The sequence below is a fragment of the Anomaloglossus baeobatrachus genome, chromosome 9 (genome assembly GCF_048569485.1).
Source record: "Anomaloglossus baeobatrachus isolate aAnoBae1 chromosome 9, aAnoBae1.hap1, whole genome shotgun sequence".
Lineage (NCBI taxonomy): Eukaryota > Metazoa > Chordata > Amphibia > Anura > Aromobatidae > Anomaloglossus > Anomaloglossus baeobatrachus.
In genome coordinates, this window is record NC_134361.1 from 36,153,963 (window position 1) to 36,174,232 (window position 20,270).

At 43.9% G+C, this 20,270-nt stretch overlaps 1 protein-coding gene and 1 long non-coding RNA gene across 2 annotated transcripts in view; both read right to left on the reverse strand.

Moving 5' to 3' along the window:
- Positions 1 to 484: 484 nt before the first annotated feature.
- On the reverse strand, positions 485 to 2,433 carry LOC142250388 (uncharacterized). The gene is made up of 2 exons (XR_012725180.1): positions 2,228 to 2,433; positions 485 to 2,188 (listed from the first exon to the last, which is right to left on the reverse strand). It is a non-coding gene; the product is annotated as an uncharacterized LOC142250388 (long non-coding RNA).
- Positions 2,434 to 7,168: 4,735 nt separating this feature from the next.
- LOC142250389 (gap junction delta-2 protein-like) overlaps positions 7,169 to 20,270 on the reverse strand; it is a 68,424-nt gene continuing 55,322 nt past the window's right edge. Inside the window, exon 2 of the mRNA XM_075322548.1 lies at positions 7,169 to 9,844. Coding sequence (XP_075178663.1) covers positions 9,013 to 9,844 — 832 coding nt within the window. The 3' untranslated portion in view covers positions 7,169 to 9,012. The remainder of the gene's footprint in view (positions 9,845 to 20,270) is intronic.

Genomic DNA, 20,270 nt, shown 5'->3' on the forward strand with positions numbered 1-20,270 from the left:
AGATCTGTCCTAAACTATGGCTGACGATGGTCAAGATCGGAGGATCTGTCCTAAACTATGGCTGACGATGGTCAAGATCGGAGGATCTGTCCTAAACTATGGCTGACGATGGTCAAGATCGGAGGATCTGTCCTAAACTATAGCTGACGATGGTCAAGATCGGAGGATCTGTCCTAAACTATGGCTGACGATGGTCAAGATCGGAGGATCTGTCCTAAACTATGGCTGACGATGGTCAAGATCGGAGGATCTGTCCTAAACTATGGCTGACGATGGTCAAGATCGGAGGATCTGTCCTAAACTATTGCTGACGATGGTCAAGATCGGAGGATCTGTCCTAAACTATGGCTGACGAAAGATCAGAGGATCTGTCCTAAACTATGGCTGACGATGGTCAAGATTGGAGGATCTGTCCTAAACTTTGCCTTAAAAAAAAAAACTAAAAAGCATGAGAAACCAAATAATGGAAAGGACTAACAGAAGCTGAGACCACCCTACAGTGTCCCCCATATAGCAGTAACATTAAGAAGACACATATCAGCATTTATTATATTCATAGATTCTCCATAGAATTCCTGAGACTTGTTCTCGGAATATTGCACCTGTATTACAGCTGAATTCTGCATTGCATCATCGGTTCACCCCACCCCATGACCCTGTGCCAGAAATGCGATGATAGAAAGTCAATGTCCGGAACGGTTGTTTATTTCTGTACATTTGGTTGATACAAGCACCGTTGAGTTTCTTCCATTGTGACTGTATCCTGAGTCTGATGCCGGGTGACAGCACCGTGAAGACGGCGCTGCCCGCAGGTGAAAGTGGGCGTAGCGTCGAGCGTTGAGTTGACTCTTCGCGGAGAGTTACCTACAGATCGGTTAGTAAAAGATGTCCATTCACTTGTCTCTCTTGAGGAAGAATTTGCTAAATGGAGGCAGTGATTCCTTTAAAGGGAAATAAACATCAATTTAAAGAATAAAAAACCCTTTGGATTTCCCAATTGCTGATCTGCAAAATCATGCATGAATCTGCATGAATCATCAAATCGGTAATATAACATTCTAGTACAATACTCCACTTTTTTTTTTTTTTATAGAAAAAATATCAGGCTGTATACAGGAGGTATTAAACACATGCGTACATACCAACATATGACTATGACGTGTCGGGGGGGCACATACTTAAAATGAATTGTCCAAATCCAAGCAGCTACAGTCCCATATGTAAAGACTAAGTGAAGCGATGCTACTGGTCATCTTATACATGACCTCGATTAAAATGGATCTGTAAGGCTGCGTTCACACCTTGTGGGAAAAAAAAATCGTACTGACCTGCACATCGGCACAGATTGCAAATGAATCCCGCTAAAATCACCTTTGCTGATAATGGCCATGTAGAGATGAGCAAATCGATTCGTAGGACCCTGGTCCAGTGGTCACGTCAGTATTTTGGGTTCCCTGCCAATCGACTCCTACCTGCCGGCATCCCCGGCGTCCCTTCTGATTTGTAGGAACAGTGCGTCGTCACCATTGCAGCGTGAGGCACACAGGACTTTGCGCCAAGCCAGCTAATCAGAAGAGAAGCCGGGAAAACCGGCGGGATGGATCAGGGTCCTATGGTTCAATTTGGTCATCTCTAGGGGCATGTAGGTATGCAATTCCCTGCATGGCTATTAAACATGAAAGTGGATTGAGCAGCAGTCATTTGTGATTTTCGGGCTACACAATAGACAAAAAGTGTGGATACAGCCTCCGGTTTCTTATCTAAGGCAGCGAAATATATAGGAGGAGACGCTGAGTTTGGAAATATATAGTTTTTTATAATTTGTGCTGCTTCCCCCGCCCACTCATAGAGAAAGCCTGTGAGTCCTGCTTCCCCCGCCCACTCATAGAGAGAGCCTGTGAATCCTGCTTCCCCCGCCCACTCATAGAGAAAGCCTGTGAGTCCTGCTCACTCATAGAGAAAGCCTGTGAGTCCTGCTCACTCATAGAAGAAGCCTGTGAGTCTTGCTTCTCCTCACCCACTCATAGAGAAAGCCTGTAAGTCCTGCTTCCCCTGCCAACTCATAGAGAAAGCCTATAAGTCCTGCTTACCCCGCCCACTCAGAGAGAAAGCCTGTGAGTCCTCCTCCCATCCACTCATACAGAAAGCTTGTGAGTCTTGCTTCTCCTCACCCACTCATAGAGAAAGCCTGTGAGTACTGCTTCCTCTGCCCACTCATAGAGAAAGCCTGTGAGTCCTGCTTCTCCTTACCCACTCATAGAGAGAGCCTGTGAGTTCTGCTTCATCTGCCCACTCATAGAGAAAGCCTGTTTCCTGCTTTTCCCACCCACTCATAGAGAAAGCCTGTGAGTCCTGCTTCCCCCACCCACTCATAGAGAGAGCCTGTGAGTCCTGCTTCCCCCACCCACTCATAGAGAAAGCCTGTGAGTCCTGCTTCCCCCACCCACTCATAGAGAAAGCCTGTGAGTCCTGCTTCCCCCACCCACTCATAGAGAAAGCCTGTGAGTCCTGCTTCCCCCACCCACTCATAGAGAAAGCCTGTGAGTCCTGCTTCCCCCACCCACTCATAGAGAGAGCCTGTGAGTCCTGCTTCCCCCACCCTTTCATAGAGAAAGCCTGTGTTTCCTGCTTCCCCCACCCACTCATAGAGAGAGCCTGTGAGTTCTGCTTCATCTGCCCACTCATAGAGAAAGCCTGTTTCCTGCTTTTCCCACCCACTCATAGAGAAAGCCTGTGAGTCCTGCTTCCCCCACCCACTCATAGAGAGAGCCTGTGAGTCCTGCTTCCCCCACCCACTCATAGAGAAAGCCTGTGAGTCCTGCTTCCCCCACCCACTCATAGAGAAAGCCTGTGAGTCCTGCTTCCCCCACCCACTCATAGAGAGAGCCTGTGAGTCCTGCTTCCCCCACCCTTTCATAGAGAAAGCCTGTGTTTCCTGCTTCCCCCACCCACTCATAGAGAGAGCCTGTGAGTCCTGCTTCCCCCACCCACTCATAGAGGAAGCCTGTGAGTCCTGGTTCCCCCACCAACTCATAGAGAGAGCCTGTGAGTCCTGGTTCCCCCACCCACTCATAGAGAAAACCTGTCAATCACTTTGTGTGGGCTGGGTAAGCAGTTAATAATTTCTTTACATACAAATTTGGCTTCGAATAATAAAAACTATATATCCTTCAGCAGAGTCCAGGAGTAGACCCACCTGTATGCCAATGGGCTCATGTCCAGTGGGGTCCAAAAGATCCTTAATTAAAGTGCTCCTTAAAAGAGTGATCCATCAATAGACATTTCTAGGGGTTCCTCACGTATTCGGCTATTTATGTCATACCCGGAACTCTTGAATGGAGTGGTAACACATATTCGAGCGTTACTCCAGTCACACTCCTTCCCGCAGTGGAGCATCAATTCTGATCCTTGGCATCACGTTAGAGGGGTGATTTCTTGGTTGCACAAAATGCTCCTTAATTAAATTTACCCAAATCTTCCATCATCAGTCCTTCCCTGGAGTGATCCCCATTGGTACCTCACTATATATTTCACTGATGAGTGCTCTTATGATATATGGTACTCTACCCCCTCTTACGCACCTACCCAAAAATTAAGCATCATCGATCTAACTTGCGGAACAGCCTGTGTTTACCCCCCTTAACCCCTACAGTGAGTATTAGCACCAGAGTTACATGTATTAGTTCAGGAGGTTACCACGTTACGTGGGCTACATATTATTTGGAGACTGTACAAAAAAGTGCTTTGAAAAAAAGTAGAAAGGATTTGCTATAACAAATCGGCAAGTCATTCGATCGCATTAGCACAGAAGGCATATTAGAACAATTGCTACCAGATGGTGGCCACTGGGTCACCGTATGTCCCGGCCTTTTTGGTCAACTTTTTTATTTATTCAGCTTTTTTTTTTATTTTTTAGTAAATTTTAAGCTACGCCAAATCTCGTTGTTTGGTCCTTTGGAGATTTTAGTAGCAAACTGAGATTTTTTCATTAATACATCACTAGAATGGAAGGTACCCTAGAAAAAGTGAGGGGCGTCTAAGTGGGATGGTATTTTTTTATTTCTTAAAGCCTCCCAGAAAATTATTTAAGCCCTTTGTTCTCGAAATACAGCACATTGATCGATTGTAGCATTTGGGGTATATTGATATAATTTATTAGCTTGAACTCTATCTATGAATATTTAGGCTCTTTCCAATAGAATCTGGCTACTGGAAATCTAAAGGGTTTTCCATCACCTTTCAGGATATGTCATTACTTTATGATCAGCGGAGGTCCAACCTCTGGGAACCCCACCAAACCAAAATATGAAACGGGCACAACTCAACGCCGGTGGATCCCCATTCCTTATTTTTTTGCATGGCGGCACTGCTCCAGGGAACAGCTTTACCCTTCCTTCATCCATTTCATTCTTTGGAGCAGTGGTGGTCCCATAGTTTGGACCCTCACTGATTTTAAAGTGGTGGCACACCCTAGTCATAGCTGGCGATATATTACTCTTAGTACCTATTTTTTTTCCTCCCCCAAATTTGGCCAAGTGCCTATGGACTGGAAACCTTTAAACAGTAGTGGTATTTTTATATAGGGATCAACTCATTTAATAGTTCCTTAAAGGGAAGCTTCACCAGATTTGGCGACTATAAGCTGTGGCCACCACCAGTGAACCCTTATAACAGCATTCGAGAATACTGTAGATAAGAGCCTAGGCCGCGGTGTAGAACGTAAAAAACACTTTTATAACACTCACCTAGGGGGTGGTCCAGTCCGATGGGTATTGCGGCTCTTCAGTCCTGCGCCTCCTCTGTTGCGATCTCCGTCCTCCTTCTATCAAGCCCAGTATGGATGACATGTCCTATGTCATCCACACTAGGTGGCAATGCGGTCCTGCGCAGGCGCACTTTGCTCTGTCATGCTGAGGGCAGATCAAAGTATTGTAATGCGCATGCGCGTGGAAAGGTTAAAGACCACCCACGCATGCGCACTACAATACTTTGATCAGATCAAAGTGCGCCTGCATAGGACCTCAATGCCGGCTAGTGTGGATGACATAGGACGCGTCATGCACACCGGTCTGTGAAGAACGAGGACGGCCATCGCAGCAGAGGGGAGGCTTTGGACCGGAGACCAGCGACACCCATCGCACCGGACTACCTCCTAGGTGAGTATTATAAAAGTGTTTTTTACGTTCTACACATTGGCCTGAGCTTTAATATACAGTATTCTGGAATGCTGTATATAAGGGCTCACTGGTGGTGGCCACAGATCATAAGGGAAAAACCTGGTGACAGGTTCCCTTTAAAGTGTTTTAAAGCCTTCCTGAAAATTAGTATATTTAGAGAAGGTGGCAACTTTATAAACGTCATCAGCTTTGGACAATTTTGTAAGAAGGGTTACAAGTAAGATTAGTAGGGATCGGATGCGATCTTCAGGAAGACTGGCGGCAAGTGTTCATTTTCCCTGCAGCACCTCCGCAGGACAAATAAAGTATTACATGGTGCCTAAAAAAAATCACCGGCTGGCCATGTAATAGACAGATATGCCAGATCATCCAGAAAGATAGCCAACCTTTGTATCCACTCTTAATAGGTGCAGGTCGTAAGTGGTGGGCTACCTTCCATTAAGTTAAAATGACCCGATAGGGTATATAAAAATGAGTCTTCTAAAACCAGTCTCCCAGGTATAGAGTCGGCTGGGAATCCCTACCTATGGATGAAAGTCCTGGTGCCCACAACCCTGTTCCAGTTACTGTGACAATTTCTTATCGATTGAAGATGCAGATCATTTCTATATAGATGGCAATTAATATAGATATTGAATGAGCATGAAGATAGCACCACAACATGCCAAATTTACAACCACTAAATGCAATCCTCATTTACCCAAGCAAGACATTCATGTCCTTGGAGGCATCATCTCATCTTGCACATAGCAAATCTTAATATTTATCTTTAACATGCAAAATTCTTAAAAAAATCAGGTTGAGTAGATTTTAATTGTCAATAGTCATGCTTCTCGTACTGTCCGCCATTACATGAAATCTGCCCCGAAGCCTTGCATCTCAACAGCTTGGTGTTTTGGTGCTCCCTCATTGTGCCTGCGTATGTATCCTCATTCTGTTGTATTGACTTTATTGGTTGAATGATGTGTTTTGTAAGATCTTGAGCTTTTTTTTAGAGCCCCCTTTGTCTACGTGTTGGGTGTGAAAATGTTCCTCGCTCCTTTTCATTTGATTACCTCTTTTATGTGAAGATCAGAATCATCCTCCTTCGGGAGCATGGCACCGGGTGTAATCCGGGGATGTGCCGCCGACAAGAATGGATCTGAATGCGAATGAACAATCGCACTAACGATCTCTCGGTAGCACGCCGTGCCGATGACTGCTCGACGTAACTATATGAGCACTGACATGCTGTAGCGTTGATCCATGCAAAAAGACCCTTAGGCTGTGTTCACATGGCCATGTTTTCGGTTCGTGTGTGCAACGGACCGCATACGGACAGCGCAGTGCCCAATGTCAGACTGTATGCTTGTGCACAAGGTCAATTTTTGCTTTTGTGGGAAAAAAAATTGCAGCATGCGCTATTCTAACCCGTTTTATGGGCAAGAACAGTATATGTAATGTCAGGTACCTTTGTGCTGAGACCGACCTAGTCACATCCGCGAATGCTGAAGTCGGCAAGAACCCTGCGCCCGTATGAACGACAACCTATCAAGGGATACTGCTCAATATCACGGGTGCAGAGGTTGCGGTTGTATCTAGATCTGATGCCATCAGCTACCCAATGACACAAAAAAATACAGACGTACCATAACAGGTCCATGATGGTTGACCCGAAGCACTAAGGGTCCTTTTGCACACACTGCCTGAACTTGGTCCAATCATCAGGCTGATTAGCTCTTGTTTTTCATCTGTTGTAAATATGATCGTTTTTGTCCTCGGATTTACACGAGGGTATGTCACGGGTGTTTCACGGGTGACAGACAGTCATGTGGTTTCTGGCCATAGAAGGTCACAGTATTTGGTTGTGCAGAATGCTCCCTGACTTTCTATTGTTCTTGCTGTCAGTATTCATTGGTATAGGGAACTTCCCTGCTGGAATCATCTCTCCCCCTTTTGGACCCAGCAGGACCTCGCCTTCCACCCAGCTGCTGATTATCAGTATTCTCTTGGTGCTTAAATACGCACATCTTCCCTGGACTGGCGCTGGTGATAATGTCACGCTCGATATGGGGAAGTACCAAGTGAGTGGCGAAAGGTAAGGTAAGGGGAACCTTGCATCTAGAGAAGGGGGGATGATGACCCCTGACCAAACCTACAGCTGGGCCATGGGGTTCCTCACCAACCTAGATAGATTCCGCATCTATGCGCTGAGCCGCATACCTGACCCTAGGTATCCCTAGTGCTGGACCCTAAATAGGGAACGGGTGGGATGAGCTGTTCATCAACCCCACGAAATGAAAATGAAATGAAATGAAGACACAAGGTGGGCACACGTAGGAGAAAACAAAAATTCTTCAGCAAAGTTGCTACATATGAGAGCATACCACCTGCTTGCAACCAGAGCTAGAATGAACAGAATAATATCACCAGCACCAGTCCAAGGAAGGAAGGGATATTTAAGCACCAAGATAATGCTGATGATCAGCAGCTGGGTGGAAGGCGAGCTTCTGTTGGGTCCAAAAGTCGAGAGCTGAAAATCCACAGGAAAGCTACATATATCAATGAATACTGACAGCAGGAGCAACAGAAAGTCAGGAATCATTCTGCGCAACCAAACGCTGTGACCTTCTATAGCCAGAAACCACATGACTGTCACCTGTGACACACCTGTGACAGGGGATGGCTATCTTTTTCAGGTTGCATAATAAATGAACATCTTTTAGGCTGATCACTTAGCATTTATACACAATCAATCTGTGTCAAAGGGCCCTTACTTACAAATGTCCCTAATATCTTCCTCCCCTCCATCACTTCTGATCACTTGATGAACCCCTGAGTTTGTGAAAACCATATACCCTTCATAAATGAAACCACCGTGGTAGACGTTGAGGTGTTTCCATACATGCCCATTGGAAGTAGTGTCATTTACCCTGAACGTCTAGTTTATGAGGTTCCTTTAGATGTCTCCTTGGCTTTGGGTGTTCCTCCTATCATCTTCTGGGCTATCCTTTATTGGATTTTCGCTGGTTCTACCTTCTCGTTCTACTCTTTTACCATCGAACCTGTTGCACTTTTGTTTTTTCTTCGCTCTCTTTGTGTCGCAATGTTCCCCTGACCCCGTTTGCCTGCCGTGTTCTCGTACCGTGCCCGCTGGATGTTCTTGTGCCCTTCCATGTCTTAATTAATGATACGTGTGAGATAAAGAGAAGAGAAATAAGAAAAAAAATAAATTAGAAATTCCTGGCTCCTTAGCAGGTTTTGTAATTGGCAATTCTGTTTCGGGAGCAGGTGAGGTGTGAATGAGGATTTTATCGGAGGGAGTTTGCAGTGAGTGGGAGGTGAGAGGTATATAACAGTCGTGAGAGGTTTTTATTTTTGTTTTATAAAGTCCTCTCTTAAAGAACCCCTTATGTTTATCTTTTATTTGACCTCCCTGCTTGTCGTTATGGCTTCTTATAAGTTAGTGCAGATTTTCTATATTTTTAACACACCCTGGAGGATACATGTATACCACTCTCCGTCATCATCGGTCCGTGGCTGACATTATAAAAACAAGATAAGTTGCAGAATATAATACCGAGCAAAACTCTTCAATTTACAGGCCCAAAGTTGTGGTAAAAAAAAGAAGCAGTTGTCCATATTTTCATCTCCCACCCCATCCTCCCCCGCTAAATCCAAGCTTTGCTTCCCATAAAAGCCGGCAGCCATAATGGTCGACAGGCCGCTAATAAAGTTTTGAGGGTCTCCACTGTTGGTTGGAAGACTGGCGCCATTCTCTGCCATATTTGCGTTCCCATACATTCTCTAAAGCATGGAGGAAATCTAGAAACCGTAGGCATGACCACACATGGGGTCAAACGTAAGCTGACTCACTGGACTGTGTCCTCCCCAACGTTGGCACTTGAGCCAAGGTGGATGGCTCCTTTTTACGCACCTCACAAACTGACTTTCTGCGAGCCTGTACTCCCCTCATGGCCGTCTTGATCTTTCGCCACCCAAGGTGGTTTAGCTCAGCTAAGTTAAGAAGGACACAGATGCCACTGACAGCAAACATGAAGACCAGGAAGACTGTCTTCTCGGTTGGCCGAGACACATAGCACTCTACCTCCTTTACGCAAGGGTAGCGGTCACACTCAAAGATGGGTGGCACACTGAAGCCATAAAGGAAGTATTGTCCAGCCAGGAATCCAATCTCTAAAGCATTCCTAAAAAAGACCTGAATGATGTAGAAGCGGGATATGCCCTCTTGACGTTTCACCTTGGGGCTTTTCGCTGCTTTCTTGGGTGTGTTTGGGATCTCTTTTACTTCCAAGCAGTCTGGTTCATCCTTGGAGGACAGGTCTGGGTTTTGCATTAAGATCCCATTGATATTTTTCATTCTCCTGTTTTCTCGCGGCAGTTCCTTCTCTAGCAGAGGGTATAGAAAGGAGTATCTGCGGTCTTTCTGCTTCGCGGACTGATGGACAGAGTACGTAATGAAGCACAGGCTTGGGGTGCACACAAGGATTATCTGGAAGACCCAGTATCGGATGTGGGAAATTGGGAAAGCTCGATCGTAGCAGGCTTGGTTACAGCCAGGCTGAAGAGTGTTGCACATGAACATCGTCTGCTCGTCCTCATAGACCGTCTCCCCAACGATTGCCACAATTAATATGCGGAAAATGACCACTACAGTCAGCAGGATCCTGCCGGGAAGAAAAAGAAGATAATGAATACTCTACACATATAAGATGGCATATCCAAAGTCTGCAACAAACAAGTCATGTCAAGAAGTTTTTACAATTTTGGAGGATCGCAATAGGTTATAAGTCATGTCAAGAAGTAGACTGCAGCCTAAATAATGAAGGGGCATGTTTCATGATCTCTGAGGACCAGCGACGTGCCAACTAATGAATTTTCCTTGTCTATAGGGTATCTAGATACGGGGCTTGTGGTAGGAAATTTTAGCCACAGGTTAAACAAAGCCTAGTTTACCCCTCTGTCATCAATTTAGCCTCTTTAGTTTGCAACGGACAAAAAGATACCCAACAAGCAAAAAATCTATAAACTTTACACCTTGGAAATATTTAACAAGTGATTACTATGAGCCAATATATGTTATATGGGTTGAAAACCAGCCCACTGTTTCCTTTATGTGGTTTATAGAAGATGACTTTTACAAACCATTAGAACGATCTTTGTTGCCCATATCAATCAAACAACGCTTTGCATTCATTCTACCAGAGCAGTGTAGTAATGGCCGAACTCCCCGATATTGATAGGTTCGGCCAACAGTCTAACATGTTTATGGGGCCCTGGACAACTCTTCAATTTTGGACTGCCGATCCTTTTCTCTCAGAGATAAGCCACCACCAAACATGTCTAGTGGCAGCTCTCATAGAGAACATGTGAAAGCATGGCTGAACGATTAGTCCTGTGTATGGGAGAAACATCTGAGATGGCTGTCGGCTGAACCATCGTTTGGTCAACAATCATCTAATGTGTATGGCATGGTTAAGAAATGAATGAAGCACATTGCCTCCATCTTAACAGTCGGATGTTTTTCAGTGGTATGTACAGTATGTCCAACGTGACACATTGGGTCAGTGGAGACCAGTGGTGTACTGCCAATGACAGCAGACCATGCAGCCGCTATGGGGCCCGTGAGTTAAAGGGCCCAGTGCCAGTGCCTGCACCAGGCCTCCCGCCCATCATCGCACTTTCAACTGTATCTGAATCGCCATGTGGAGGCCAGGATACCATTTGGAGCTCTTTATGGGGGTCATTATGATATTTGGAGTCCTATGAGGAAGCCTTTATACTTTATGGAGGGCTATTTGAGGGCCATTGTACTGTCTATGTGGCGCCCATTATTCTGTTATGAGGGCTGTGCGGGGCCCATTATTCTGAATGGAGGGCTATGTGGGGCCATTCTACTGTATGGAGGACTATGTGAGGCCCATTATTCTGTATGGAGTGATATGTGAGGCCCCTGATTCTGTATGGAGGGCTATGTGGGGCCTTTATACTGTATAGAGGACTATGTGGAGCCCATTATTCTGTAATGAGGGCTGTGTGGGGGCCATTATACTGTATGGAGGGCTATGTGGGGCCTTTATACTGTATGGAGGGCTATGTGGGGCCTTTATACTGTATGGAGGACTATGTGGAGCCCATTATTCTGTATGGAGGACTATGTGGAGCCCATTATTCTGTAATGAGGGCTGTGTGGGGGCCATTATACTGTATGGAGGGCTATGTGAGACCCATTACACAGTGTGAAGTGGTGTGGGGGCCATTATACTGTATGGAGGGTTTTGTGGAGGTCACAATTGGGGATCATACTTTGCCAGGGTTGTTGAGAAGGGTACAGTAGCGTCATCATATTGGGTCTAGAGAGGGTACAGTAAAGGAATTCACTGTGGGGGATCATACAGTGTTTTCGGTGCATCATGCTTTATGGTTGCAAGGAAAGGGGAATCTATGGGCTTCAATAGGTGGAAAATGACTTGGTAAGGGCTGCAAAGTTGTGAAACATGCTCTTCTGTGACCCAAAATTCTGCTATGGGGCCCCATGATTTCCATGTATGCCTCTGGTGGAGATCAATGTACACACAGTCACAGAAACACATAACTCTTTTGCGCAATTTCCAATTTCCCATTCCAGCGAAATGGTTTGGTGGAAGATGACACAGTTAAGGATCCCTGGCCAAAGCAAGAAAATAGACAAACACCTGATCCATTGTTGTTGCTGTCATCCAGGAGAGGATTATGGGAAGTCTGAGGATGTTGACCCAAATAGATCCCAGCAGGCGATCATCTGCAGAACGAGATGTCGCCTTCTACCGCAATCACTTTACCTAAAGTCATTGAGTGTCAGCAGTGCAAGAGTTAAAGGAAATCAGAACTGTGTGGTGTATCGGCTACTGGATAGAATCATAGATGGTCATATAGACTTACAGCTTCTCCTGTGTCATCAGAAATTAACCTATTTTTTGTGTGAAATGTATTTTTTTTAACATTTTTGTCAATTTTGTTTTCTATATTACAATCTGTATTACAACTAAATAATAGAAGTCCTGCAATTCTCACACTGGCCACTGGGGCTTTTTTAGTCTCTAACTTCCTGTTGTTGTAGGAAACAACACATGTACATTAGCCACAATGAACGGACTCCGACCCTATGTTTTGTTTTGAAGCATCTAATGAGTGTGTGCAGAGGACATTGAAAAGGGAGAGGGGGGAGGGGAGCTGTGATATCTCCTATTCTGATTTTTGGGCCCAGGTGTTATCTGCCATTGTAATCCTGCCTCTGATGATAAGGAGCTTCCACTATATGGAAACTTTGCAAAGTTGCATGTCAACAAACCACAAAACTTTAGTAAGGGTCAAGAACATTGTGAACAGCAGGGAAGGTTGTGACTGGCGAGCCCTGACAACACATTGTAAATTGTTAATCCTGTGTTATTTACTGTATATAGGAGGTGTTATCAGTCATTGTACAGGAGGGGAAGGTGAGCTGTGATATCACCTATTGTGAATGGTGGATCCTGTTTATCTACTGTATATAGAGGTGTTAGAGGTGTTATCAGTCATTGCTTAGGAGGAGGAGGTGAGCTGTGACATCACCTATTGTGAATGGTGGATACTATGTTATCTGCTGTATATAGAGGTGCTATCAGGCATTGTACAGGAGGAGGAGGTCAGCTGTGATATCAACTATTGTAATTGGTGGATCCTGTTTATCTACTGTATATAGAGATGTTATCAGTCATTGTACAGGAGGAGGAGGTGAGCTGTGATATCACCTACTGTGAATGATGGATCCTGTTATGTACTCTATATAAAGGTGTTATCGGTCATTGTACAGGAGGGGGGAGGCGAGCTATGACATAACCTATTGTGATTAGTAGATGCTGTGTTATGCACTATATATAGAGCTGTGACCTTTCACCTTTCATTGTCTGTCATAATAATGAGTCTGTTACACAGTGTTCTTAACAGAAAAGGATTTATGAGTCTTAGGCCTAATAGTATGTACATTTTTTTTTAGTTTTTTTTATTAAGTAATATGGAATATTTTTATATTTTTTTTTTAAATTCAATTAAAAACAATTTAAAAAACTATTTTTTTCTAATTATACATTCCCTTCAACCCCTTCATGACTTTTGATGTACATGTACGTCAAAAGTTGTGTCCCTGCCTTTGATGCGGGCTCACACGTCGAGCCCGCATCATTTTTCGCACATTTCAGCTAATTTAATGGCCATCATGAGCCATTAACAGTCAAGGTTGGATTGGAGATCCGTCTGCAGCTGTTAACCAGTTAAATCCCGCTGTGAATCTCTGACAGGGGCATTAACACGCATCGGAGAGAAGCGTGTCATTTCCCGCCCCCATCCATAATGTGATCATGGGGCGCCGATGGATTGTCATGACAGCTGGGGGTCAACTGATTACCCCTGTCACTGTCAGTATGTTTCTCCTGTGAATGCGGCTTGTGATCTCTGCTGATACTGATGCACAGGCAATCAGGCGATAGCAGCTTCAAGTCTCCTAAGGGGACAAGTAAATATAGTTAAAAGTTTAAAAATAAAAAAGTTATTAAAAATATGAAGGCGATAAAAACGCAAAAGTTCAAATCATCTCTTTTGCCCCATCTAATATATAAAGCTGAGTGTGTGTGTGTGTGTGTGTGTGTGTGCGAGAGTGTGTGTGTGTGTGTGTGTGTGTGTGTGTGTGTGTGTGTGTGTGCGAGAGTGTGTGTGTGTGTGTGTGTGTGTGTGTGTGTGTGCGAGAGTGTATGTGTGTGTGTGTGTGTACAGTGTCTTGAGAAAGTATTCAGCCCCCTTGAATTTTTCAACCTTTTCCCACATTTCAGGCTTCAAACATAAAGATAAAAATGTTAATGTTCTGGTGAAGAATCAACAACAAGTGACACAATTGTGGAGTAGAACAAAATGTATTGCTTATTTTAAACTTTTTTTAAAAAAAAATAAATAACTGAAAATTGGGGTGTGCAATATTATTCATCCCCTTTAAGTTAATCCTTTGTAGCGCCCCCTTTTGTTGCGATTACAGCTGCAGTCTCTTGGGGTCTGTCTCTATCAGTTTTGCACATGGAGAGGCTGAAATTCTCTCCCATTCTTCCTTTGTAAACAGCTGGAGCTGAGTGAGGTTGGATGGAGGCGTTTGTGAACAGCAGTTTTCAGCTCTTTCCACAGATTCTCGATTGGGTTCAGGTCTGGACTGTGACTTGGCCATTCTAACACCTGGATATGTTTATTTGTGAACCATTCCATTGTAGATTTTGCTTTATGTTTTCGATCATTGTCTTGTTGGAAGACAAATCTCCGTCACAGTCTTTGGTCTTTTGTAAACTCTAACAGGTTTTCTTCAAGAATGGTCCTGTATTTGCCTCCATCCATCTTCCCATCAATTTTAACCATCTTCCCTGTCCCTGCTGAAGAAAAGCAGGCCCAAACCATGCTGCTGCCACCACCATGTTCGACAGTGGGGATGGTGTGTTCACGGTGATGAGCTGTGTTGCTTTTACGTCAAACATATCATTTAGCATTGTGCCCAAAAAGTTTGATTTTGGTTTCATCTGACGAGAGCACCTTCTTCCACATGTTTGGTGTCTCCAGGTGGGTTGTGGCAAACTTTAAACAACACTTTTTATGGATATCTTTGAGAAATGGCTTTCTTCTTGCCACTCTTCCATAAAGGCCAGATTTGTGCAGTGTGCGACTGATTGTTGTCCTATGGACAGACTCTCCCACCTCAGCTGTAGATCTCTGCAGTTCATCCAGAGTGATCATGGGCCTCTTGGCTGCATCTCTGATCAGTCTTCTCCTTGTGTGAGATGATAGTTTGGATGGACGGCCGGGTCTTGGTGGATTTGCAGTGGTATGATACTCCTTCCATTTCAATATGATCGCTTGCACAGTGATTCTTGGATGTTTAAAGTTTTGGAAATATTTTTGTAACCAAATCCGGCTTTAAACTTCTCCACAACAGTATCACGGACCTGCCTGTTGTGTTCCTTGGTCTCCATGATGCTATCTGCACTTTAAACAGAACACTGAGACTATCACAGAGCAGGGGCATTTATACGGAGACTTGATTACACACAGGGGCTTATGTTTATCATCATCAGTCATTTAGGACAACATTGGATCATTCAAAGAGCCTCAATCAACTTCTGGAGTGAGTTTGCTGCACTGAAAGTAAAGGGGATGAATAATATTGCACGCCCCAATTTTCAGTTTATTCTTTTTTACGAAAGTTTAAAGTAAGCAATAAATATCGTTCAACTTCACAATTGTGCCCACTTGTTGTTGATTCTTCACCAGAACATTAACATTTTTATCTTTATGTTTGAAGCCTGAAATGTGAGAAAAGGTTGAATAATTCAAGGGGCCGAATACTTTTGCAAGGCACTGTCATTTATTTATATGTGTGTGTATGTGCGTGTATGTATGTATATGTGTGTGTATGTATATGTGTGTGTAGGTGTGTGTATCTATGTATGTATGTATATGTGTGTGTGTGTGTGTGTATGTATGTATGTATGTATGTATGTATGTGTGTGTGTGTATGCTAAAGGAATCAGCACAGTCGCATTTACAATCATGAAATTTTGCACAGCTGCATCATATGACTCAGGGAATATCATAGACTATAGCCTGCTTTGCACGTTGCAATTTCGCATACGATATCGTATGCGATTTGCAACGCCCCCATCGTATGTGCGGCATGTTCAATTTGTTGAATGTGCCGCACAAACGAGTAACCCCCGTCACACGTACTTACCCTTCCATACGACCTCGATGTGGGCGGCGACCGTCCACTTCCTGGAGTGGGAGGGACGTTCGGCGTTACATCAATGTCATGCGGCAGCCAGCCAATAGAAGCGGAGGGGAGGAGCTGAGCGGGACGTAAACATCCCGCCCATCTCCTTGCTTCCGCATTGCTGACCGGGAGCCGCAGGACGCAGGTAAGATCTGTTCATCGTCCCCGGGGTGTCACACACTGCGATGTGTGCTACCCCGGGTACAATGAACAATCTGACGTTCAATTCATGAGGAATGAACGACGTGCATGCGATGAACGTTTTACCGTTCATTCGCAATCGCACGTAGCTGTCACGCGCTACAATGTACCTTACGATGCCGGATGTGCGTCACTTACAACGTGACCCCACCGACACATTGTATGATACATTGCAGCATGTAAAGCGGGCTTATGTTTTGAGAGGAAAATTTAAACCCGCGCTTTACAGTTATTCCCCAAAAAACCTGCCTCCATTAAAGTCAATGAAGCTGGGAGCTACAGGTCATTAATAGGAGCTGTGATTGGTTGCTATAGGCAATGAAGAACATTCTTAGTATAAGAAGCTTATGTGTGAGGTAATATATCAGTAGAGACAAACACAGAGACAGAGACAAACACAGGAACACACATAGACAGAGACACACAGAGACACACAGAAACACAGAGACATACACAGAGAAACACAGAGACACACAGAAACAGACGCACAGAGACACAGAGACAGACACACACAGAGATGCAAAGAGACGCATAGAGACACACAGAGACAGAGACACACAGAGACAGACACACAAAGACATATAGAGACAGTCAAAGAGAGAGTCAGACAGTGAGAAAGAGAGAGTGAGAGAGTGGCAGAGAGTATGAGTGAGAGAGACACTTAGTTACTATCCCGGGCAACACCGGGTACTACAGCTAGTTAAAGATAAAGAAGCAGCAAATTTTAAACGCAAAACGCGTGTTGGAGTTGATGACCGCAACGTGCTACTGCTGAGTGGGATCCATTTCCCTCATGGGTAAGCCTTTGGGCAAAAAACTTTTTTCTTTGTACCCTTCAGGTAGATATTGAAATTAGTGACATAAGACTGCACTTTAAGGAGTTTGAGAAGGAATTTCACCCACGCACTTCTGCTGATGATTGTATCCATAAGAGCATTTAGCTGTGGGTGTCTATCCCCTTCTTTTTTAAACCATCAACAAGCACCTTCTGATATTGTAATTGTATTGTTGTATTTTGGATGTGTGTTTTATGTCATCTTTTTTCTATCAATACAAATCTATCTAATACCTTCTTAAACCTTTAAATCTCCTTTTTTTTCTTCTTTGTTTCAAGTGTGATTATGGAGTGGCTTTATGTAAAATATGAAAGACATGGAAAACACTAATTCCAAGAGTATGTGCCTAAAAATATTTAGGGGTGTACTTGGGAGGTCTAATAAATGCAGTTAAAAGTTTAAAAAAAATTATTAAAAATATGAACAAAAAAAACACAAAAGTTCAAGTAATCCCTTTTGTCCCATGATAAAACAATTAAAAATAAATAAATAATAACAATAATAATTAAAAAAAAAATTGATATTGCTTTGTTCAGAAATGTTTGATCTATCAAAGCATAAAATAAATTAATTAATTAATCTGACCAGTGAACGGGGTAATGAGAAAAATAAAATCAAAAAGCTAGAATTACATTTTTTTTATTGCAATAAAATGTAATAAGGGGCGATCAGAACATCATATCGTTCCCAAAATCGTATAAGTAAAAACATTAGCTGAAGCCCCTTCATAAGTCAATGATTCTGGTACATACTGTATGTGACAGTTTTTGTACGTACCAGAATCATGGACATACGCAGACCCATTAAAATCAATTGGTCTGTGCACACACATCAGTGATTTCTCACTGATGTGTTTCTGTGCGGTGCACACGCGTGTCCGTGCCTTCTGCATGGAGAGAAGTTCACTTATTTCTGGCATTACTGATGTCCCACGGATCACATTATGGTGTGATCCGTGAAATAGCAACCAGAAAAAACACAAATTTAAAAAAAAAACAAAAAACTTTTTAAACTCACCCATCTTCAGTCCTGCTGTCTCCGGCCGCTGCTGTCTCCTGCTTCCAGGCCGGCTAATTATGCTCATGCATATTCACTGCATAGTTGACCCGGAAGTAACAGCAGAGGGGAGACAGCGGCGGCCGTACACAGCATCACAGGAGACTTCAGCACCATGGAGAGCAGCGGTGTTGATAGGTGAGTATAAGTCCCTGATCACACGGATCAGACAGATAGCACACGGAGATCACACGTGTGCCAAAATCACGGCACATGGAGGGACATACGCACCTGTATCACGTGTGTGTTTTTCACTGACGTGTGAAGGGGGCCTAAGGGTGCAAAAACTAAGCCCCAGATCACGAAAAATGAAAATGTAACAGGTCACGTAAAATGGCGACACAAGCAAACTATATTTTTTATTCACAAATTTCAGGGTTTTTTTCACCACTAAAATAAATAAAAAAACCTATACGTATTTGATATCTACGTACTCGTACTGGCCTGGGGAATCATAATGACAGAATAGTTTTAGCATATGTTGAACATAATAAATAATAATTAAAAAAATATTTTGTAAAATTGCACTTTTTTTTGCACTTGCACCGCAGTTTGATTTATTTTTTCCTGTGTTCCAGTTATATGGTAAAATAAACAGTGTCATTCAATTGTACAACTTGTCATTCAAAAGTACAACTCATCTTTCAAAAGTACAACTCGTCATTCAAAAGTACAACTCATCTTTCAAAAGTACAACTCGTCATTCAAAAGTACAACTTGTCCCACAATAAACAAGCCCTCATACAGCTATATTGAAGGAAATATAAAAAAATGTTATGGCTCTTCGAAGGAGGGGAGGAAAAATATGAAAATGAAAAAACGCCGAGGAGTGAAGGGGTTAAAGGGAACCTGTCACCACTTTTTTGGCCTATAAGCTGCGGCCACCTTCACCGGGCTGTTATATATAGCATTCTAACATGGTGTATATAAGGGCCCAGGCCGGGGGTATAACATAAAAAACACTTTATAGTACTTACCTAACGGTCGCGCGGTGGGCCTTATGGGCGCCTCTTTGTCCATCTTTGTGCTTTGTCTTCTCTAGCCGCGGTGCATGACGGGTCCGACGTCATACACACTCGCAGGCATTCAGGTCCTGAGCAGGGCAGGTCAAAGTATTGTAGCGCGCATGCGCAGGACCGGCGAGTGTGAATGACGCAGCCGCGTCATGCACCCAGGCTTCAGAAAGAGGATGAAGATGGCCGAAAGAGGAGGTGCCAGCACCGGACAACGGAGACGCCAATAAGGCCCACAGCGCGACTGTTAGGTAAGTATTATAAAGTGTTTTTATGTTGTACACAGCGGCCTGGGCTCTTATATACAGCATGTTAGAATGCTGTATATAAGAGCCCGGTGGTGGTGGCCGCAGCTTATACGCCAAAAAAGTGGTGACAGGTTCCCTTTAAGTGGAAGGTACGTTATGCATATGTCTCCTGTGTAGGAATAAGACAACTGAACGTCTAGATCTGAATTAAGAAGTTGCGTGGTGACCCCATTTGGAGGCAATGTGTGATTATCATGCGCCCTCATACCTCCTTGTGAGGAGCGCTGTGTACCGCAGAGTCGCTTTGTCATTATAATTGTTAATTTGATTAAATCTTCAAATAATCCCTAGAATAAAACCGCTCCGGCATATTGAAAATGAACACGATTTATCCAGACGTCTATGTCTTAAAACAAATGAGCTTATATCATTACCTCCTTCCTTTCCCTTTCTATAGCGGTAACAGCAGGGGATTGCTTTATTAACCCTTGATCGCCCGCTAGACTAATCCAGTGCGGACAGTGTGCGCTGCCGGAGGATGACGTTCCCCGACACTGTAACACTTGCTGACAGCTTGTGATGCTCCCGCAGCCGGAGGACAAGCTGCCAGTGCTTTCCGCTATCTCACCCGTGATAACGCGGTTGTCACATTACGTACCTTTTAATCCGACTGATGTAAAAATTGCCGCTATGATGATTTACAGGACCCGAGATGAAACAATAGACGTCTCTATATTGAGCCCAGCTCTTATATGTAGAGTATGTAATAAATTATCCTATAGGCTAGGTTCACATTTCTGTTGTTTTAAATCAGTCAGGTCCGTCAGCGATGGATCCGTCGTTTTTTACAAGTCAACTGACGCAACGGATGTGTTTTTCACAGGATTCCGTTAACAGGAATCCTGTGAAAAAACTGATCCGTC